At 38.2% G+C, this 19,203-nt stretch overlaps 1 protein-coding gene across 1 annotated transcript; it reads right to left on the bottom strand.

Moving 5' to 3' along the window:
- Nucleotides 1–853: 853 nt before the first annotated feature.
- Nucleotides 854–17,118, bottom strand: LOC107864940 (bifunctional D-cysteine desulfhydrase/1-aminocyclopropane-1-carboxylate deaminase, mitochondrial; the record flags this gene model as incomplete). The annotated part of the gene is made up of 6 exons (XM_047409590.1): nt 854–1,773; nt 3,463–3,549; nt 4,018–4,131; nt 4,210–4,267; nt 15,658–15,750; nt 17,048–17,118. Coding segments are annotated over 6 exons (429 nt in total), but the record flags the coding sequence as incomplete, so codon positions are not given.
- Between the last annotated feature and the right edge of the window lie 2,085 nt (nt 17,119–19,203).

The raw sequence follows: 19,203 nt of genomic DNA, 5'->3' as shown, positions 1-19,203 counted from the left end.
AAATCCTATTTTCTATGGGAAAAGGAGAATTCACTGTCTGTCCTTGTTCAAGTAGAAATAGGCATCTGTTTTTCTTTCCTCCTTGAATTGGGAGAATATCTTTATAAATAGGGATTTCCCTAGCCTAGAAATTCCAAAAAAAAAATAAAAATTGAGCCAAGTATTGAGAGAGTTCGACTGTGAATTTGGGATCAGAAGGCCGTAGATTCGAAGATAGACTTGCTTCAAGATATTTGCTTACACTTCAAGAGGTATTCCTAATTATTTTAAGTATCCTTTGCATGAATTATGTGTTTATGTTGGTTGTCTATATTACATGCAAGTGATCCTGTCTATTTGTTTTCCTTGCGTGTGCCTGATTTTCCAACACAGTGTTCCTTCTTCTTTCCCCTATCAGTTGTTGCTTCAACTCCATAACAACATTATCTAATCTCTCCAGTGATGAGACTTTGCTGGCTAAATGTCCCATCTTAGTCACCAGATCCTGCATCATTTCACATAATTTTCCAACCTCCACAATAGCGGTTTCAATTGTCGAATCATTAGCTACTCTTGCACCTTTCACCATTATTGTCAAGGATGAGTGGCTCTAATACCAATGTTACTTGATTTTAGAAATCTCAAGGATTCGAGGATTAAGATATTATCCAGGAATTGAATTCGAGGATACAACCAAGAGAGAACAAGAAAACTCATCAGACGAAAAAGAGAAGATAGAATTTAGGAGGAAGAAATTAAAATTTCATATATGAATATAAAAATTACTACAAGTCCAATGAAGATATTTCTTGATAGTAATTTTAACAAACAGTTAACTAACAGACTTGACTAATTTCCTGAAAAGTAGGCACTGTAGTTGTACCAACTTTTAAAACTAACTCCAACTCCAATTTCTAATAACAAATTGCTCACTTGAACTTGGAGTCTTGGACATTATAAGTGTCAATGTTTTTGTTAGGTGGTATTCCTTGATTTGGTTAACATATACAACCACGATTTCTTTGTTGTGTTCCCACTTCCCCCACAATGGGTATGAATTCCTTCGAGTAGATGTTTTGTTTTGTTTTGTTCCCTGGTGGGTTTTAGAGACGCCGCTGGACAATCATTTTCACTAGTCATTTAGCTAACCAGATTCTGGAGCTGATGTGACGGCAAAAACTGTATAGCTGCCTAATTGATACCATTTACACTCAAATTACTCAAGCAAAATATTTCGAAGGGAGAGGCACCTAGTGTGGTGAATTGAAATGGGTAAAATGAAAGGAAATCAAGGTTCAATTTCCAGTAAAGCAAACAAAGAATTATAGATGATTGTTTTTCATTGGAATAATTCTTACATATACCAGTTGCTGGTGAGAGGTAACAAGAATACAGTAAATAAATAATTGAGATGAGCACAAGATGGTCCATACACCATTATTATTAAGAAAAATCAATGGGAAACCTCACCAGTCCCACCAAGTGGGTCACTAAAGGCAGCCCCCTTAGGGATAGCAAGAAGAAATCATGCATCCATAACTCAACTAGTCTTAGGAGAGGTCACAAAATACCTTTATTCTTTTGGCATTTCAGAACATTTTAACGATGCCATCTTGTCTAGGGACAGATTCGTTGATATCCATTTTACGCCATTTGCCCATAAATGAACCTATTTCATCAGCTTTGTCATACAAACCTAGTAGCCCACCTGAGTGTATGAAGAGAATCTTTCTTCCCTCCCACTTTCTTGGATTCTCGCCCATATCTTTCATCATTCCATAAGCTGCTTTACCACTGTGAGAACGAACAATCAGAAGAACGTGTCAACAAAGTATCCTCGAGAAATTAACATGCGTAGTTTGAGTTGTACATCACTCATGTCTCACTGTTCTTGCTCGCTTTAGGTGAAAATTCAAGAGCAAGGTTCAGTTTTCTAATCTAGATGTTGGAAAAACTCCAACATAGTTGTAGATCAAAAGACTGAAGACCTTTACTTCAACTGAACCTCGTCAGTCTTAAGAAATTTCTCCGCTTAAAAAAACACTTTAGCAAGCCGAAAACAGATTCCAATATAGCTAAGTTTACAACACCAATATCAATAACCATGCTTCAGAATCACATAAAAAGTTGTATTCCTTATCTATAGTCTTGTCATCTTCAATCAAAGAATAAGTTTGTTACTAATGTACGCTTAGTAAGTGATATTATGAACTGTAATTTTCTTTATTTTCCATTTCCTGGTTGGATTTAGTTCATGTATTTTGAAATCGCAAGTTACCTGAATTGGAGATACTTTTGTAATAAAATATTAAGATCTAAACTAGAAAAATCAGCAAAAAAGGATTCCACTATTTGTTTATTGTTGTTGTTATTATTATTATTATTATTATTGTTTATAAATAACCCAGGATTCTACTACTACAGGTTCTATAGCGAATACATTGTTAACCTCACCTCTTCAAGATTTGGTATATTCATAACTCATAAGTTATGTTGCTCGGACTCGTTAAAAATACTGACAGGTCCATGTCAGATCCTCAAAACATGGTGTAGTTTTAGAGGATCCGACACTGCATGATACAAGTACGACCTTGTAGATGGACATTTTTTGAGCATGTCAAAGGCAACCGAGAGAAGGCCCGAGCTTAAGTGTAAATGAAGCCCAAAACCGTCCCTATGTATGCACTCCATGGGCGGACCTTTGGAGCCTTTTCATTAAAGGGGCACTTTTGTCATTTTAGTCTTATTTTGTGATATAATATAAATAGACCAACTTAGGGTGTTTGGAGACTTAGATGATTATTGTTGAGACTTACAACATTGTAACATTTTAGTTTTCTCCTTAGCTAGGGCTAGCAAGTGAAGATTCACTTGTGTTTACATTGTTGGCTTGAAACGTTGGTGTTTAGAAGAGGTAAAGTCCCTCTTGTGTCAACGTAGAGTTAGGTTAACCGGTGTGTGTAGTGTTAAGGGTCCCAGAGTACCATATTCTTGGGTTCTTAAGATTATACCAACCAAGGTCTAACTAACTATCTTGTATCTTGTTGTATCCGTCGGGTTGTAGTTGTTGTTAATGTAATCCCGTGACTTTCTTGTGGTTGTAATATTGTTGTTCCTGTCTTGTGTTGCTAATATAGTTTGGTGGATAGCTAGAAAATAGGTGTTAAACACCTCATTACATTGTGTTCTTATTGTAGATCTTGAATCCGAGAGGGGTCACTCAAAGGGTCCTCGGTTCTCCTGAACTTGTGGACTGTTTTGAGTGTGCGTTTTGTGTGTTCTTGGTCAATCTTGTATCACTGCAGGTGCGGCAACATTTGTGGAGAGTTTGAAAAACACCGTTCATAAGAATAGGCAATTTCAAAGACTGCAGAACATGTTAATGCGCAATACGTTCTACATAGTACAGGCAAACCCTGTGGACAGTCCGTGGAAGGCTGGCATGCCAAGACGTAAAAAATGAGAAATAACAATTGGACATACCTGGAGACAGACACCTGTTGTTTCAGCAACTTGCTTTAAAAATTTAAGCTCATCAGCGGTGCTCATAGCATACCCAAGGCCTTTTGCCTGTTAAAATACCAAAGTGCATAGACAAGAATAGTTGATACATACCAAGAGGTTCCTTAGAAAACTAGATTAATATTTCATAGACAGACACTGTCTATATAGTAACTTCCATAATTTCCTCTTGAACATGGATCTGGACATAATAACTTACTGATAAGATTTCGATGACCAACAGGGAAAATATCAACCAAAGATTCTGCCATGAAGGTCTTTCAGAAAGAAGTTCTTTAGTTTGAGCATTTATGTAAAAATCATAAGCAATGTAATATGGGTAACATGGGAAGAAAGAACATTTACAGTTAAAAAAAACCCCAAAATATCCATGAATTACAACCAACAGTTGATGTCACATTAATTTATCATGAATTAGTATCTCAATAGTTACTGAGCAACAAGAAGTTACACAATGAAATGGATGAATGTAAGCAAGTATGCTTAAGGAAAAGGAGAATACAATGAAGTCCTTACACTTTTGATGCTAGCAATATCATGGGAGCCAACCCCTGCATTAATTCCATCAAGTAGTTCTTGAACATATTCATAAAAATAATCCGGATCGTCACAAATACAAAATGCATTAACCTACAAATCAACACGAGTTGTTAGTGATATTTGCTTTTTGTGAAGATGGGGGCAATTTCAGAGGCAAAAGCAGTTTACTTTTGCTTTCAAGCCACTGAGCCTGGATGCAATTGACAAGCCAGCAACTGTACCCCCACTGGAAACCATTGAGACACAGCACTGGAAACCATTGAGACACAGCACTGAGATTAAAACAACAACAACATACCCAGTGTTTTCCCACAAAGTGGGGTCTGGAGAGGGTAAAGTATACGCAGTCTACCTCAGATGAAGTAGAGAAGTTGTTTCTCCAATAGACCCCCGGTTCAGGACAAATAACAGTATAACAAACAAACAAATAGAAAATATAAAAGCACACAATAAAAAAGGAATAACACACCGCTAGATAATAAAGAAAACAAGACAACCGCAATGTAATACTATAAACTATATATTCGAAATCGAATACATCACCGAAACGCCACGAATAAGCAACATCAGGTGTAGATACAAACAAAAGTACTCTTACCTACTATTACGGACGAACTCCTACCCACTAACCCTCTACCCTAATCTGCATTCTCCACCCTTTCCTATCAAGGGTCATGTCCTCCGTAAGCTGTAACAGCTTCATATCATGCCTAATCACCTCCCTCCAATATTTCTTTGGCCTACCTCTACCCTGCCTTAAACCATCCATAGCCAGCCTCTCACACCTCGGAACTAAGGCATCCGTGCCCCTCCTTATCACATGTCTGAACCATCGCAACCTCACTTCTCACATCTTGTCCTTCACCAAAACCACTCTCACCTTCTCCCAAATAATTTCATTTCTAACCCTATCTCCCTCGCAACATCCTCATCTCCGCCACCTTCAACTTTTGGATGTGGGAGTTTTTAACTGGCCAACACCCCATTCCATACAACATAGCTGATTGGACTATCACTCTGTAGAACTTACCGTTAAGCTTATGAGACATCTTCTTATCACACAAGACCCCCGAAGCGAGCCTCCATTTCAACCACCCTGCACCAATACGGTGCGTGATATCCTCATCAATCTCGCCATTTCCTTGAATCATAGACCCGAGATACTTGAAAATCTTCTTCTTCTGAATGGCCTAAGAATTCAGCTTCATCACCACGTTAGCCTCATGCGACAAATCATTAAAATTACATTCCAAGTACTCCGTTTGGTTTTGTTTAACCTAAATCCTTTGGGCTCAAGACTCTGTCTCCAAACCTCCAACTTATCATTAACTCCTCCCCAACTCTCATTAATCAGTACAACATCATCAATAAATAACATACATCAAGGCACCTTCCCTTGAATACGCCACGTTAAAACACCCATCACCAAGGCAAATAAAAATAAGCTAAAAGTCGATTCCTGGTGCAACCTGTCAAAACAGGAAAGTGCTCCAAATTTCCTTCTACAAAACTCACACGAGTCTTTGCGCCATCGTACATATCCTAAATCGACCTAGTGTACTCCATGGGCACGCCCCTAGCCTCCAAGCACCTCCACAGTATCTCTCTAGGAACTTAGTCATACGTCTTCTCAAGATTGATGAACACTATGTGTAAGTCCTTATTTCTCTCCCTAAACTACTCCACTAATCTCCTCACAACGTGAATGGCCTCAGTAGTCGAGCAACCTGGCATGAAATCAAACTGATTCTCAAAAATAGTCACGATCCTCCTCAGCCTTAATACTACGACCCTTCTCAAACCTTCATGTATGACTCAATAACTTGATACCCTATAGTTGTTGCAACTCTGAATGTCCCCCTTGTTCTTATACAATATAATCATCGTACTCCATCTCCAAGCTTCATACATCTTCGCCGCTCTAACAATAATGTTAAACAACCTTGTCAGATACTCTAAACCTGCCCCGCCGGTGCTCTTCCAAAAATCTATCGGAATCTCATTTGGCCCAGTTTAATCCTTGATGTCATGGAATTTGTATTCAAGTTTGCTTGAATATTAGTGAAGTTGGAAATCCTGGAGACAGGTCATGGTTTTTTTTCTTGAGCAAGGAGTTTTCATGTAAAATTATTGTGTTTCTTATTTACCTTCTTTATGCACTATATTGCTAAGTTTCTTGCTATTAAGTCTGTTGGGGACCAGGCCCCAAAGTTGGAGGACAATTCATTACAACTCTACATTTGATATTAGAGCAAGGTTTTCCTAAAAAGGTTAAAACCTTGGAAGGATATTTAACATGGCTATTCCTCCAAATCTTGAATAAGACCAATCTACCACTAGACCGACCAGATTTAATGGGGAATACTATGGGTGGTAGAAGACTAGAATGCATGATTTCATCATGGCAGAAGATTCTGAGTGGTGGGATCTGATTGAAGATGATCCCTTTGTCCCTACAAAACCAGTATTGGTTGGTGAAGCAACGTCAAATATTCCTAAGGTTAAAAGAAATTTGATGATGCTGACAGGAAGAAGATTAAAAAGAACTATAAAGCTAAAAAAAATTATTGGTTTGTGGTATTGGTCCTGATGAGTATAATAGGATCTCTGCTTGTGAGATGGCCAAAGAAATTTGGGACGGCCTACAAACAGAAAATGAGGGAACTAGCCAAGTGAAGGAGCCAAAAGTTGATATGCTAACTACTAAATATGAAACTTTCACCATAAGGGAAGGGGAGTCCATCCAAGAAATGCACACAAGGTTCACTGCTATATCTAATGAACTCCACTGTTTGGGTGAGGATATTCAAACTATCAAACAGGTTCGCAAGGTTCTGAGTATTTTACCCAAGCAACGAGAGAGTAAAGTCAATCCAATCACTAAAGCCAGAAATTTAGAAACCATGACAATGGATGGATGAGCTGATTGGTAATCTCAAGACATATGAGATTATGAAGATGCAGGATAAATCAAAGGGTGAGTACAAAATGGAGAAAAACCTGGTCCCAAAGGCAACCAAGGAGACCACCAGTGCTGAGGATGAGGAAACAGCTTACATTACCAAACGGGCTCTCAAAGCTTTGAGAAAATCAGGAGCTCTATGTAGAAAAGGAGAATCCAGCAGACATATGAGAGAAGGAAAAGCAAATGACACCTGTCATAAATGTGGAAAGTTTGATCACTATATCAAATATTGTCTTCTGCACAAAGTAGAATATAAGAAGTATGTTAAGCAAGGTGGTGAGAAAAAAATGGCAAGAACCGAGTCCCTGGTAAGTACATCAGGAAAGCTGAAGCTGATAAGGTAGCAAAGCAAGTCATAGCTGCCCTGGGTGATTACTCCAGTGATTTAAATGAATCGGAGCAGCAAGAAGATGTCTCCGTGATGGTGGCAGAGGATGATATCCAAGTCTATGACTCCCTCTTTGCTTTGATGGCAAAGTTATATAATGTTGAAGATAACAAGGTAACTCTTTTGGAGAATCTCAAAAATTATTCTCTTACAGAACCAAAGTCTCTTGCTATTGTGCTTATTGATTCTGTTAATGAACTCACTAAAGATAAAGAGTGTTTAAATAAAGATCTTGAAAAATATGAAGAAGAAATGGTTGAATTAATTGTGCAAGTAACTAAACTTTAAACATCTTGTAAGTCCCTCTCCCTTGAAAATGATGTTTTGAATGAAAAACTTAGTAAAAGGTCTAAGTTTAACTCAAAAGAGAAAAGTGAAGGAAGCAAAATTCAATTTGAGTTAGAAAAGGAATTGGCTAAGGCTAATACAAATCTGACTGCCTCACGTGAAAGGAGTGCTGAGGTAGAAAGAGACCTGGTTTGGGTCAAGGCTGAGCTTGAAAAGGCTCTCAAATGGACCACTTCATCTCAAGTATTAACTAGCCTTACTGGTCAGGGATCAAGCAATAGAAGAGGCTTGGCATTCCATAATGTATATCCTGCTTACAATCCTTATAGCAAATATGTCTCTGTCAAGGATAAATCTCTTGTGAACTTATTATGGAAAAATGGTCATACAAGAGATTCATGCCCTTCTAGAATTGTTATTGTGAGGAGAATGGAAAAATTTTCTTCCTCAAAAGGAAAGGGTGAAAATCTACCTGGCTAGAAAAAGAAAAATCTGATATTTCCTTTGTCACCATTCTGGGAACTCAAACTGAAATGAGTTTCTAAAACTAATCACTGGTTGTTAATGCAGAGTAGAGCTAGAGGAAGCAGACATCACTGGATCATGGATAGTGGTTGTTCACAGTACATGATTGGAAGAATTGAAGACTTCCTCTCGCTTAAGGCCCATGAAGGAGGCAATGTCTCATTTGGTGATGGAAACAAAGGGTACATTGTTGGAATTGAAAAGTTGGAAACAGTTTGAGCCAAGCAATTGATGATGTTCATTTTGTGGATGGACTCAAGTTTAGCTTGTTAAGTGTTGCTCAGATTTGTGATAAAGGAAATGAAGTTAGGTTCAGGTCAAACAAGTGCACTGTTACAAGTCTCCAGGATGGTAAAGACATGCTAACTGCTTGGAGAAATAAAAATATGTATGTCGTTGATTTGGGGTCCTGCAAGTCTAGAAATATGACATGTCTAAGTGTGCAAGAAGATGTTAATTTATGGCACAAAAGGCTAGGTCATGTTAGTTGCTCCATGAACAAATTAGTGAAGAGGGACTTGGTTCGAGGTTTGTTAAAAGTGAAGTTTGTAAGTTCTAAAGTATGTCGTGCATATGTGGAGGGAACGCAAACCAAATCCTCATTTAATCCAAAGAGAGAAGTGAGAACATCCAGGCCCCAGCAACTCTATGGATCTATGTGGACCTGTAAAGATTGCCAGTAGGGGTGGAACGAAGTACATTTTGGTCATTATTGATGACTATTCCAGGTTCACCGGGACCTTCATTCTAAGATCCAAGAAAGAAATATTTTCTGCATTTGAGGCTTTTGCTAGACAAATACAAGTGAAGTACTATGAAAAGATAGTTGAATCAGGTGTGACCATGAAACAGAGTTTGAAAATGCAAGGTTCAGTCAATTCTGTAATGAGTTGCGCATTAGTCACAATTTTTTAGCTTCTCGACCACCACAGCAAAATGTCGTTGTGGAGAGGAAAAAAAAGGCACTTGTAGATATTGGAAGACCATGCTGATAGATGTAGGGATGGCTCACAATTTCTGGGCAGAAGCAATCAACACAACATGTCATGTGATCAATAGGTGTCTTGTCAGGTCTATTTTAAACAAGTTCCCCTATGAACTCATGACCAAAAAAAAGCCCAAGCTGGGCTACTTAAAGCCATTTTGTTGCAAATATTTTATGCTGAATAATGAGAATAATGACCTTGGAAAATTTGATCCAAGGAGTGATGAAGAAGTATTTGTTGATACTCCTCTACTAGCAAGGCTTACAAGATCTACAACAAAAGAACACAATGCTGGAAGAAAGTATTCATGTTGTGTTTGATGAAGCTGATAATATCAGTGAAGGTAGCACCCCAGATGAGGATTCAGGAAATCCCCTCAATATTTTAGAAAAGCAAAATAAAAGTGATGATGATGCAGACTCACAGGGACCAGGTGCAGGACCTAAAAATAAAGATTCAGCAAATCATCAGAATCTTGGTCCCTCACAAGCTCCACTTGAAGATCCTGATTCTCATTTCAGTGAAGGAAATGATCAGTCTTCTGAGGGTTACACCTCAATAAAAACTGGTCCCAGTGCAAGTCAACCCATCCTTCACAGGTCTAGTTAGAAGCATCAGTCCTCACAACCTCTTGATAATCTATTTTCTCCTCTAGACTCAAGCATGCATACCAGAAATAGAGCAGAGAATCTCTATGATTTCTCTGCATTCTTGTGTCAAATTGCACCCAAGAATGTAAAGGAAACATTGAAGGATGTAGACTAGATCAATCCAATGCAAGAAGAGTTACACCAATTTGAAAGAAGCAAAGTGTGGTATCTAGTACCACACCCCTCAAATAAAATTGTTATATTGACCAGATGGGTGTATAGAAATAAGGTTGATGAGCACGGCAACACAATCAAGAATAAGGATAGACTGGTGGTGCAAGGCTACAACCAAGAAGAAGGGACTATAATGAAATATTTGCTCCAGTGGCTAGGATGGAGGCAATTCAAGTTCTTATTGCTTTTGCCTCATACATGGAGTTCAAACTATTTCGGATAGATGTGACAAGTGCATTTCTTAATGATCTTCTGAAAGAAGAGGCTTATCTAAAGCAAATCCTAAGCTTTGAATGTGTTGATTTTCCCAATAATGTGTTCAAACTAGACAAAGCCTTGTATGGATTGAAGCAAGCTCCCAGAGTTTGGTATGAGAGGCTTTCAAAATTCTTGCTAGAGAATGGATTCAAAAGGGAAAAGATTGACAACACCTTGTTCTTAAAGGCAAGAGGAAGAAACCTACTCATCTTTCAAGTGTATGTTGATGACATCATATTTGGAGCTACAACCAGTTCCCTGTGTGATGAGTTTGCTAAGCTAATGAGTAGTGAGTTTGAGATGCGTATGATGGGAGTACTCAACTTCTTCCTTGGCTACAAATTAAGCAAAGTGCAATTGGGACTACTGTATGCCAACAGAAGTACATTCATGAGTTGCTCAAACGGTTCCATATGGAGGATGCAAAGACTATTGACACTCCTATTGGTACTTTTGCAAAATTGGACTTAGATGAACATAGTCCCTCTGTCAATGAAACTATGTACAGAGGAATCACTATTTTACTTCTCTAACTAATAGCTAGCAGACCTGACATTGTGTTTAGTGTCGGAATATGCGCTAGATTTCAAGCAAGTCCAAAGAAGTCTCATCTGAAAGTTGCCAAAAGGATCCTAAGATATCTTAAAGAAACCCTCGACCTGGTCATATTCTATCCTGTAGGAGATAATTTTGATTTGGTTGAATATGCAGATGTTGATTATGCTAGGTACGTGGTTGATAGGATGAGTACCCCAATCTCTTGGGGTACTAAGAAGCATAACTCAATGTCACTTTCAAGTGCTGAAGCTGAATATATTGTAGGTTCCTAATGATGTTCTCAATTATTGTGGATCAAGAAACAACTTAAATATTTTGGCATTCTCTCAAATTGTGTGTCTCTATTTTGTGACAACATAAGTGTTGTCAATATGGCAAAAAAACCTAGTTGAGCATAAAAGAACAAAACACATTGATATCATGCATCATTTTCTTAAAGATAATGTGGAAAGAGGGTTGATTAAGATAGTGTTTTGCAGTACTGAAGATCAAATTGTTGATATATTTACCAAGGCACTTGGTAGGAAATAGTTTGAAACAAACAGGACAGAGCTGGGACTAATGAGACTAAATTGAATGCATATTGCTCATCTTAATCCTCTAAATTTGGCTATGATTTGGTGAACAAGTATCCATATTAGATGATGTCACACATGTCTAATTCAGTCTCATATCTTCTGCAGATATATACCCAAGGCAAGGAGGAGGAGATAGGAGGAGGGTGAGACAGCTCAAAGTGCTTTATATTCAGAAAATCATATAGGGACCAGGTCCCCACTCAGGTTAGTATCACTCTATTCTTGAATACTGGCTATTTGCTATTTACAAGCAGGAGTGCCATGTCCCTTTGTTCTTCACTCTTAAAAGATGTCACCCTCGCTTTGAGTCTAAAAGATATTCTGATCCCTTATCTGCCTATTCCTAAAATTATATTCCTTCATATCCTATTAGTTCTCAAACCACTCTGAAGCCTTCCTCTTTCCTCATCCCTCAAAATTGAACAAGGACACAAAAGGAAGGGAGTAATTATGGTAAAACATCCAGTTACAAAACTAAAGGTATACAAAAAAAAAGTGGGGCGGGGAGGCATTACCTATTGATGACTAGGCCCAGTTACCAGCCTGCTACGACCTCTGAAACACCTGGGGTGGCACTCAAGAATCTCCTTTTAGGCCTTCCTCTTAGATCTCTCTTCTACCTATTCTGTAGTCCTACGCCTTGTTCAGTTTGGTTTCCCTAGTTTCTGCTTCCGTCTATTAAAATGGCACTGCTGCTTTCAATTGTTATGGCTACTATTTTGAATAGTGTATGATACGATCCTCTTTGATTACTGCATGAGTCTACTTTGTGCTATATCTCTTTTCCTTTTTCTAATCTTGCTTGCTCATATAAGTGTAACCTCAATGGCCATGAATTGATATGTGCGCTTATTTATGCTTGGTTTACTGCTTTACCTCTTTGATGATGCCAAAAGGGGGAAGATGAGGTGTAGTGATGTGAGTAGATAAAGTGTAGTGTTGAGGTGAATTGGGGTGAGCAGTTTTTCACTTTTGGTGGGGAACAGATCCTCATACTCAAGGGAAACAGTGGTGCAAATAGACAGGAGGAATGAATGTAGATGGTATCGCTAACAAGTGGAACAGGTTGTGATCCCTTGTGAATGCTTGTATGCAGGTAGCGTTGTGAATGCTTAATTATGCTTGAAGATGTATATGGGTTTATCATCATCAAAAAAGGGGGAACTGTTAAATCCTTTATTTTGATGATTGACAAATTGTATGTTGGGGCGTGGTTCCTAAAGAATATGTGATGACAAAGTTGCAACTACTTAGGAACCTAATTGACCGCATTCACATCATTGTCATGCACTGGACAACAGTACAAAAGTTAGTGGAAAGCTGCTGCACTTTTTAGTCTCAACCAATGAGACGCATCCTAGGTTTTATTATCTCATATATATTGCTCATCCTCCACAACGAGAAAACCAAGCTTTCATATACTCACAACAAATATTTTCTCTTGAAGCTCTTGAATCAAAGTCTCATTCGCAACAGGGAACTAATCGCTCACAAAGTTATATTCCATGTTCTTGTTGTAATTAAGTCTTTGTATTATGACTACAAATGTTGCCTACTGTGTTGCTTGTTATTAGTAAGTGTTTTGGTTTAAGTTCCCAAACTCTTGTTGTCATCTAGAGTTAGGTGATATTGAATCTAGAGCTAGCTTGTTATCTCAGTTAAAGTTAGCTGGAATTTTGGTGCAGTAGAGGTATTGCACAATTCTCTCTTTGTAATAGAGTTATTACTAGGAGAAGAAGGATTAGGAGTTTAATCCTTGATGTCATAGAGTTTGTATTCAAGTTTGATTGAATATTAGTGGAGCTTTGGAAATCCTGGAGACAGGTCGTGGTTTTTCTCCTTGAGCAAGGAGTTTTCACATAAAATTGTTGTGTTTCTTATTTACCTTCTTTACGCACTATATTGCTAAGTTTCTTGTTGTTAAGTCTGTTTGGGACAAGGTCCCAAAGTTGGAGGACAACTCATTACAACTCTACACCCATCTTATTTCTGCCCTTTTTGATTACCAAGTCCATTATCAACAACTTATGTTGGGTCAAAAGATTCTCGCTAATTATGACTTTACAATCTTTACATAGTGCTCTATCACCCTTACTCAGGAGCAAAAAATCTATCTGGGTCTTGGTCATCGAACTACTAAAGGCAATAAGGTGCTCCTCCTTCTCCGGGAAGCTCGAATTCGCTAACCACAACCCAAAAGCCCTAGCAAAATCCAAAAGTGTAGCTCCTCCTTCATTCCGCTCAGCGACACCAAAACTGTCATGCAAATCATTATAGCCTCCCGATAAAGACCCAATATGCCCATTGAAATACCCCCAATGAAAAGCTTCTCAGTTCTTGGAACTCCACTCACCACCTCATCCAAAACACTGAAAGATAATTAAATCATTGACTTTCACCATAAGGTAATTCCAGCCACAACAAAAGATTAATTTTAGGAAGTTGAAATTACTCATCCGGTATAGGAATACATTCCTGAAGAAAAGTACACATAAAATAACGAAAATTCTACTAGAGAAACACAACTGAGGCATCTAGAAATGGAAAACAAATGTCTTCAAGTTCCCAATGATAAATGTTCTCAAATGAAATGTATTAATTAGTACTAGCTCTATTAAAAGACACCAAAATAGCTGGTTTTGCATGAAATCTGTTGAAGCCTTTTATTTAATAATGCTGGTGGTCGGGTCTGTTTTTGGGCTTCTCGCATATTCCACGGGGTATCTGCTACCTTTCACTAACAAAGATACCTGATAACGCTGACGGCCAAGGCTTAGGAAGATAGAAAGAAATCATTTAGTACTTTTGTCACCAAGGGGATTTGATCCTTCTTATTATTATTATTGTTATAGGAAACCATGGCTTGGGTGATTTTGTTGCTGCAAACCAAAAATCATACCTGAACTCCATCTCCAAGAAAATTAGAATGAAACATTCCATTTTAAATGTGATGACATTGACATCTTGAGCTTACAAAATATTTTAAAAAGCACTAATTCTGCACATTGAAGAATCCGTCCCTCTGTAGCTGGTTTAGAGAAGAAACTCTTTCTTCCCCTCTCACTGCCTTCTCTAGATTATGGTTGTTTGAAATACTAGCCTGCATGTTTTGCTGCTTTGATTTGAAAAGAAAGGTAGCAGCCTTCTACTGCATTTGAACCCTAGTCTCCAAGGTTTGGACCCACTTCATTGACCACTAGCCACACTCTTTGAGTGTTGAAATCTATTGAACCTTCAAAAGCATATATCAGGGGAGACTCAACTGACACAAGCACGATCATGAAGATGGATGCTTTTGAGTATTTTGAATGCAACCTACGGAGTGTACAAGTTGAAGTGTGAAAAGGGCTCCAAAGTTGCCCCTCTATTGCACTCCATGGGCTCCATTTTGTTCATTTAACACTAAGGAGCACTTTTGTCATTTTGTCTCTTATTGTAATAAATCTATAAATAGAACATGTTAGGGTTTTAGCTCATTAATTATTGAATATTGATGAAAGAACACTTCTCTTGAGAGAAAGAGCCTCCCTAGGCCGAAACTAGGACATGAGCAAGTGTGGACTCAGTTGTGAATGTGTATTGCTTGGAAACGATGGTGCTTGAGCGGTGGAATCCCTCTCGTGTCTTCGTAAGAGTGTGATGTTGCTATTATAAGTCTTAGGGGTCCTTAGATTTAATATATCTTTGGGTTCTTGGGTCTTATTGTAGTGTATGTCTCACTATCTATCTCTACATTTCATGTCTTAGTTAGTTTTATCTAGGGAAACCGTCAGTTCTTGCTGTTCTTGTAATCTTGTAATTGTTGGATTGTTGTTATCCTATTGTTGTTCTCCTTATCATATTGTGGTTTATCTCTTGTTGTTGTTAGTGTTTTTGGTGTCAGTTACACCTTGTTTCTTGTTGTTGTTGGACCCAAGATTTGTGTTTGTGTTGCTCTCGGTTTTCCTCTTCTTTGTGGACCGTATTTAGAGTGCTTTTGATACGTACCAAGTTTGTATCGTATCATCAACTGATGCACGTATAGATGCAGCACAAACGTCTTTGAATTTAATCTGGTTTTTAAAGATAGATATCATCAAATGATCTCTGTGTTCACAGTATATTCCTATTTATTTGGGGAATCATTGACAAACTTTTCAACAATATTTCAATCAAATTTTTTAATTCCAAGCATGGACAATTTCAAATGCAACAATCTCATGTATAGCATATTAAATTATAAAAATTATGCAGGAGAGGTGCAAACCTGCCACAATCTACAACAACGTCATCAAATTTCCGTTCGATGCTCGAGTGCTGAAGTTGTTGCTCAATTTCCCTGATTGCCTCGATATAGCCCCTGAGAAAATAGTCACAATTAGCAAAATGGCGAAACTAAGAGACAGATTGTGTATTTCTTCCTCAAGTAGGGCAAATTTATAGAACAAAAATTTGCACAGTTCTGTGCAGTAATTTAGAATGCATACCATCACTCTGCATTACTTAAAATCAGCGTGTAACTCAGTACAAGTATATATGTTTTAATAAGGTATAGGACTTTGAGGAACTTCCTAGCAAATGAAAGGGTTGCCCCTTGGTTATTCAACTAAAGATGTTGATAAGTCCTTGGATCTTTTTCTCTAATCATGGATTTTATTAGTCTATGGAATGATGGCATAATCATCAGCATATAGAAGGCACAACCCTTGGCATGTATTCTAACCGGGCTACTAGCTTCTGAATGGCTGATAACTCTGTCAATCAAGAAAATATGTCATCCCAGGCTACCCTAGTGCCATCACATTTGGGTTGAAGAGGAATAACAAAGAATCAGAGATTTTGAAAAGCGCAAAATAGAGAGATCAAAAAGCAAAAAGAATGTCAACTACAGATCAAAAAAAAACTGAAGAATGCCAATGCAATAGTCCATAAGGTTATGTGACTTCAATTTCAAGTGGCCAATGCAGAAGGTTTCAGCTGGTAAAAAGAACATGAAATGGTTAATTATACTTCAAACTTTCTACATGGGATTCATTTCAGGGTAGCAGGTAGGCCCTTCTAAATATCCCTGTAACACAGGGTTAAGCCTCAATGGAGTTCTAAAATTAACAGACAGTTTCAATAGAAACCCAAATAGTCATCCAAGTATTAGTGTCATTGTAAGGCAAAACAGCAGATGATAGCGAATGAAATAAGTGAAGTCAATGTATGGATCAGAAGGTAGTGGTATGGACTGCGTACATTTTACCCTCCCCAAACCCCACTGTGTGGGAATACACTGGGTTTGTTGTTGTTTTTGTAATGTGTGGATCAGAAGTTACCAGATAAGACTGCACTCTATGGCTCAATTTTGGGCCACGAGATGGAAAAGATACTCGCTAATGAAGTATTCACGATGAATAGGGAATGGGCCACATACTGATTTTAAATTAAGGAAAGACGCAATGAGTTCAGACCCTGTATAGGGTACTCTAAACACGGAAACAGAAGGTTATTGTTAAGAACTTTTGGCAACAAGTTGATGCTTCAAGCACCCAATAGTCCAATACCCATATCAAGGTGCAAGTGAAACAATGGAAACAAGAAAGAAGAAATGAAGTAGGTTTAGGCTCTATCAGCAGAGGGAACAAGCAGTGGCATAACAAAATGCGCCTCACCAGATTCCTAGAGAATTGGATCCACCAGCAGGGATGACATACGGCTTTCTCCCTTCATTTAACAGCTTTTGATACAAGAAGCACAAGGGAAACACGAAACAAACACCAAATCAGTCCACAAGTTTGAAAAACCGAGGACCCCTTTGGTGACCACTCTCAGATTCACTACAACAACAATGAAAACACAATAACAACAAGATATTGAAGGTGTAAATACACCATAACAGCAACAATATGGCGATATGGACAACAATAACAAGATAGGAACAACACTTGGTTTTACTAACAAGAGATAGAAACGGTTACAAGAACACAAACTACTACAATTTACAATAAAAGTAAAGGGATAGTTAGATAGACTTAATGAAGGTATAATCTTAAGAACCCAAGAGCATATTCCACTCTTGGACCCTTAACACTACACACAACATTCACCTATCTCTTACGAAGACACAAGGCCAGAATCCACCTCCCAAGCATCACGTTTCCAAGCCATGAGATCAACAAGAGTGATTCCATACTCTCTATGCCTAATTTCGGTTTTGGTGCCTCAAGGAGAGAGGACTTATGTTTCTTTGTGTTTCAAGACTTACAACATCATGAATAATCTAAGTCTAAAAGCCCTACAATGTTCTATTTATACTAGGTTACAAATAAAATACAAAATGTCCAAAATGCCCTTTTAAGAGCTAGGCTCCCTTCAAGTGTATTTAGGGGCTGCCTTGTTGTGTTCCAAGGCTCCTCTTTACACTCCAAGTGTGAGATTAGGGCCGGTTTGGTGTGTTTTAAGTCCTTCACTCGCACACTCCAAGCCCCGGGTTCATTACATTCTCACATGCGTCCATCTTCGTGGTCGCACTTGTATCATCCTCCCCTCCTTAAAAAGGATTCGACCTCGAATCCATGCCTTGCAAAATCAAAGAGAGACAAACAAGCACACTTCCTCATGGCATGAGGGTTAGGATTAGCAAAAATAAACAATAATGGTATGTACTCAAAACACTCAAAACAGCCCACACCAAAAAAAAACGAGGACCCTTTGAGTTCAAGTCTCGGCCAACAACAAATCTTGACATGCCAAGGTGGTTCATATTTGACATATAACCAAGAGTCCTTAGTGTTAAACATTATGAATCCATCGATAAATTCACCAAGGACTTGGCTATGATAAGCACCCAAAAAAAATGCACCTAAGCCGAGTAAATCTTCCCCACCCTAAGATGGCACCGGGATCAAATGGAAAGAGTGGCCATAGACACGGGTCTAAACAACACACCCATTTCCCGTAGTCTTTACCACAACTACACGGCCTACTCTCTATATTGGCATACATATCATCATAGTGTCCTCGAAAAAGCCACACAAAGTAGAAGAAGAAGTAGTTTCCAAGACCACACATTCCTTACCCTTAAGAGTACTCTCATCTTCCAAGAAGAAATTTCCATCTTTAGGAGGAATGTTGTCACACCATAGTGGGTTAGCATATATGCTATAGCTTCCAAGGCAAGCTATACCATAATTTTCACCACTAGGTCTATTAGGAGTGTTTAACTATCTTCAAACAAGACATTGTACCTGAAGAGTGAATGATCTAACCCGTGGACAGATTTGGAACTTTCACTCTCTAAGGAATCATTATCAAGTTCCAAAGATATGTCAAGCACACGATTAACCCTATGAGTCAAGCAAACATTAGAATCCTTACAACAACATAGGCTCACGGGTTAACTCTTTTTTTCTTGACCAACATTTTCAAATTCTTCACTCACTTGAGACTCATTAATCATATCACACATATTCTCAAGTGGTGGATAAGTTTTACACATAAGTTGGTCAACACAATTTTCATACGACGATGTACTTTCATTCAACACAATAGCTTCAACACTAGGTGGACACAAATCGATCTTACTAGAAGAGTCGATTCGGTCATCTATAGGATCAACTAGTGTATCCACTCGCACAACATTTACATTATCTACAAGTGGTAAGAAATCAATATACTCATACGTAGGTAAGCTACTACTCACACTTAACGACTTATTAGTCACACGTTCATCATCCATATGTACCAAAGTGTAAGAGATAGCTAATGTAAAAATGTAAGAGATAGTTATTTTACATTGACGTTCATGAGTATGTTCATCTTTACCTTG

This window comes from Capsicum annuum, chromosome 3 (assembly GCF_002878395.1).
Source record: "Capsicum annuum cultivar UCD-10X-F1 chromosome 3, UCD10Xv1.1, whole genome shotgun sequence".
NCBI lineage: Eukaryota > Viridiplantae > Streptophyta > Magnoliopsida > Solanales > Solanaceae > Capsicum > Capsicum annuum.
This window is presented reverse-complemented; position numbering and strand designations above follow the sequence as displayed.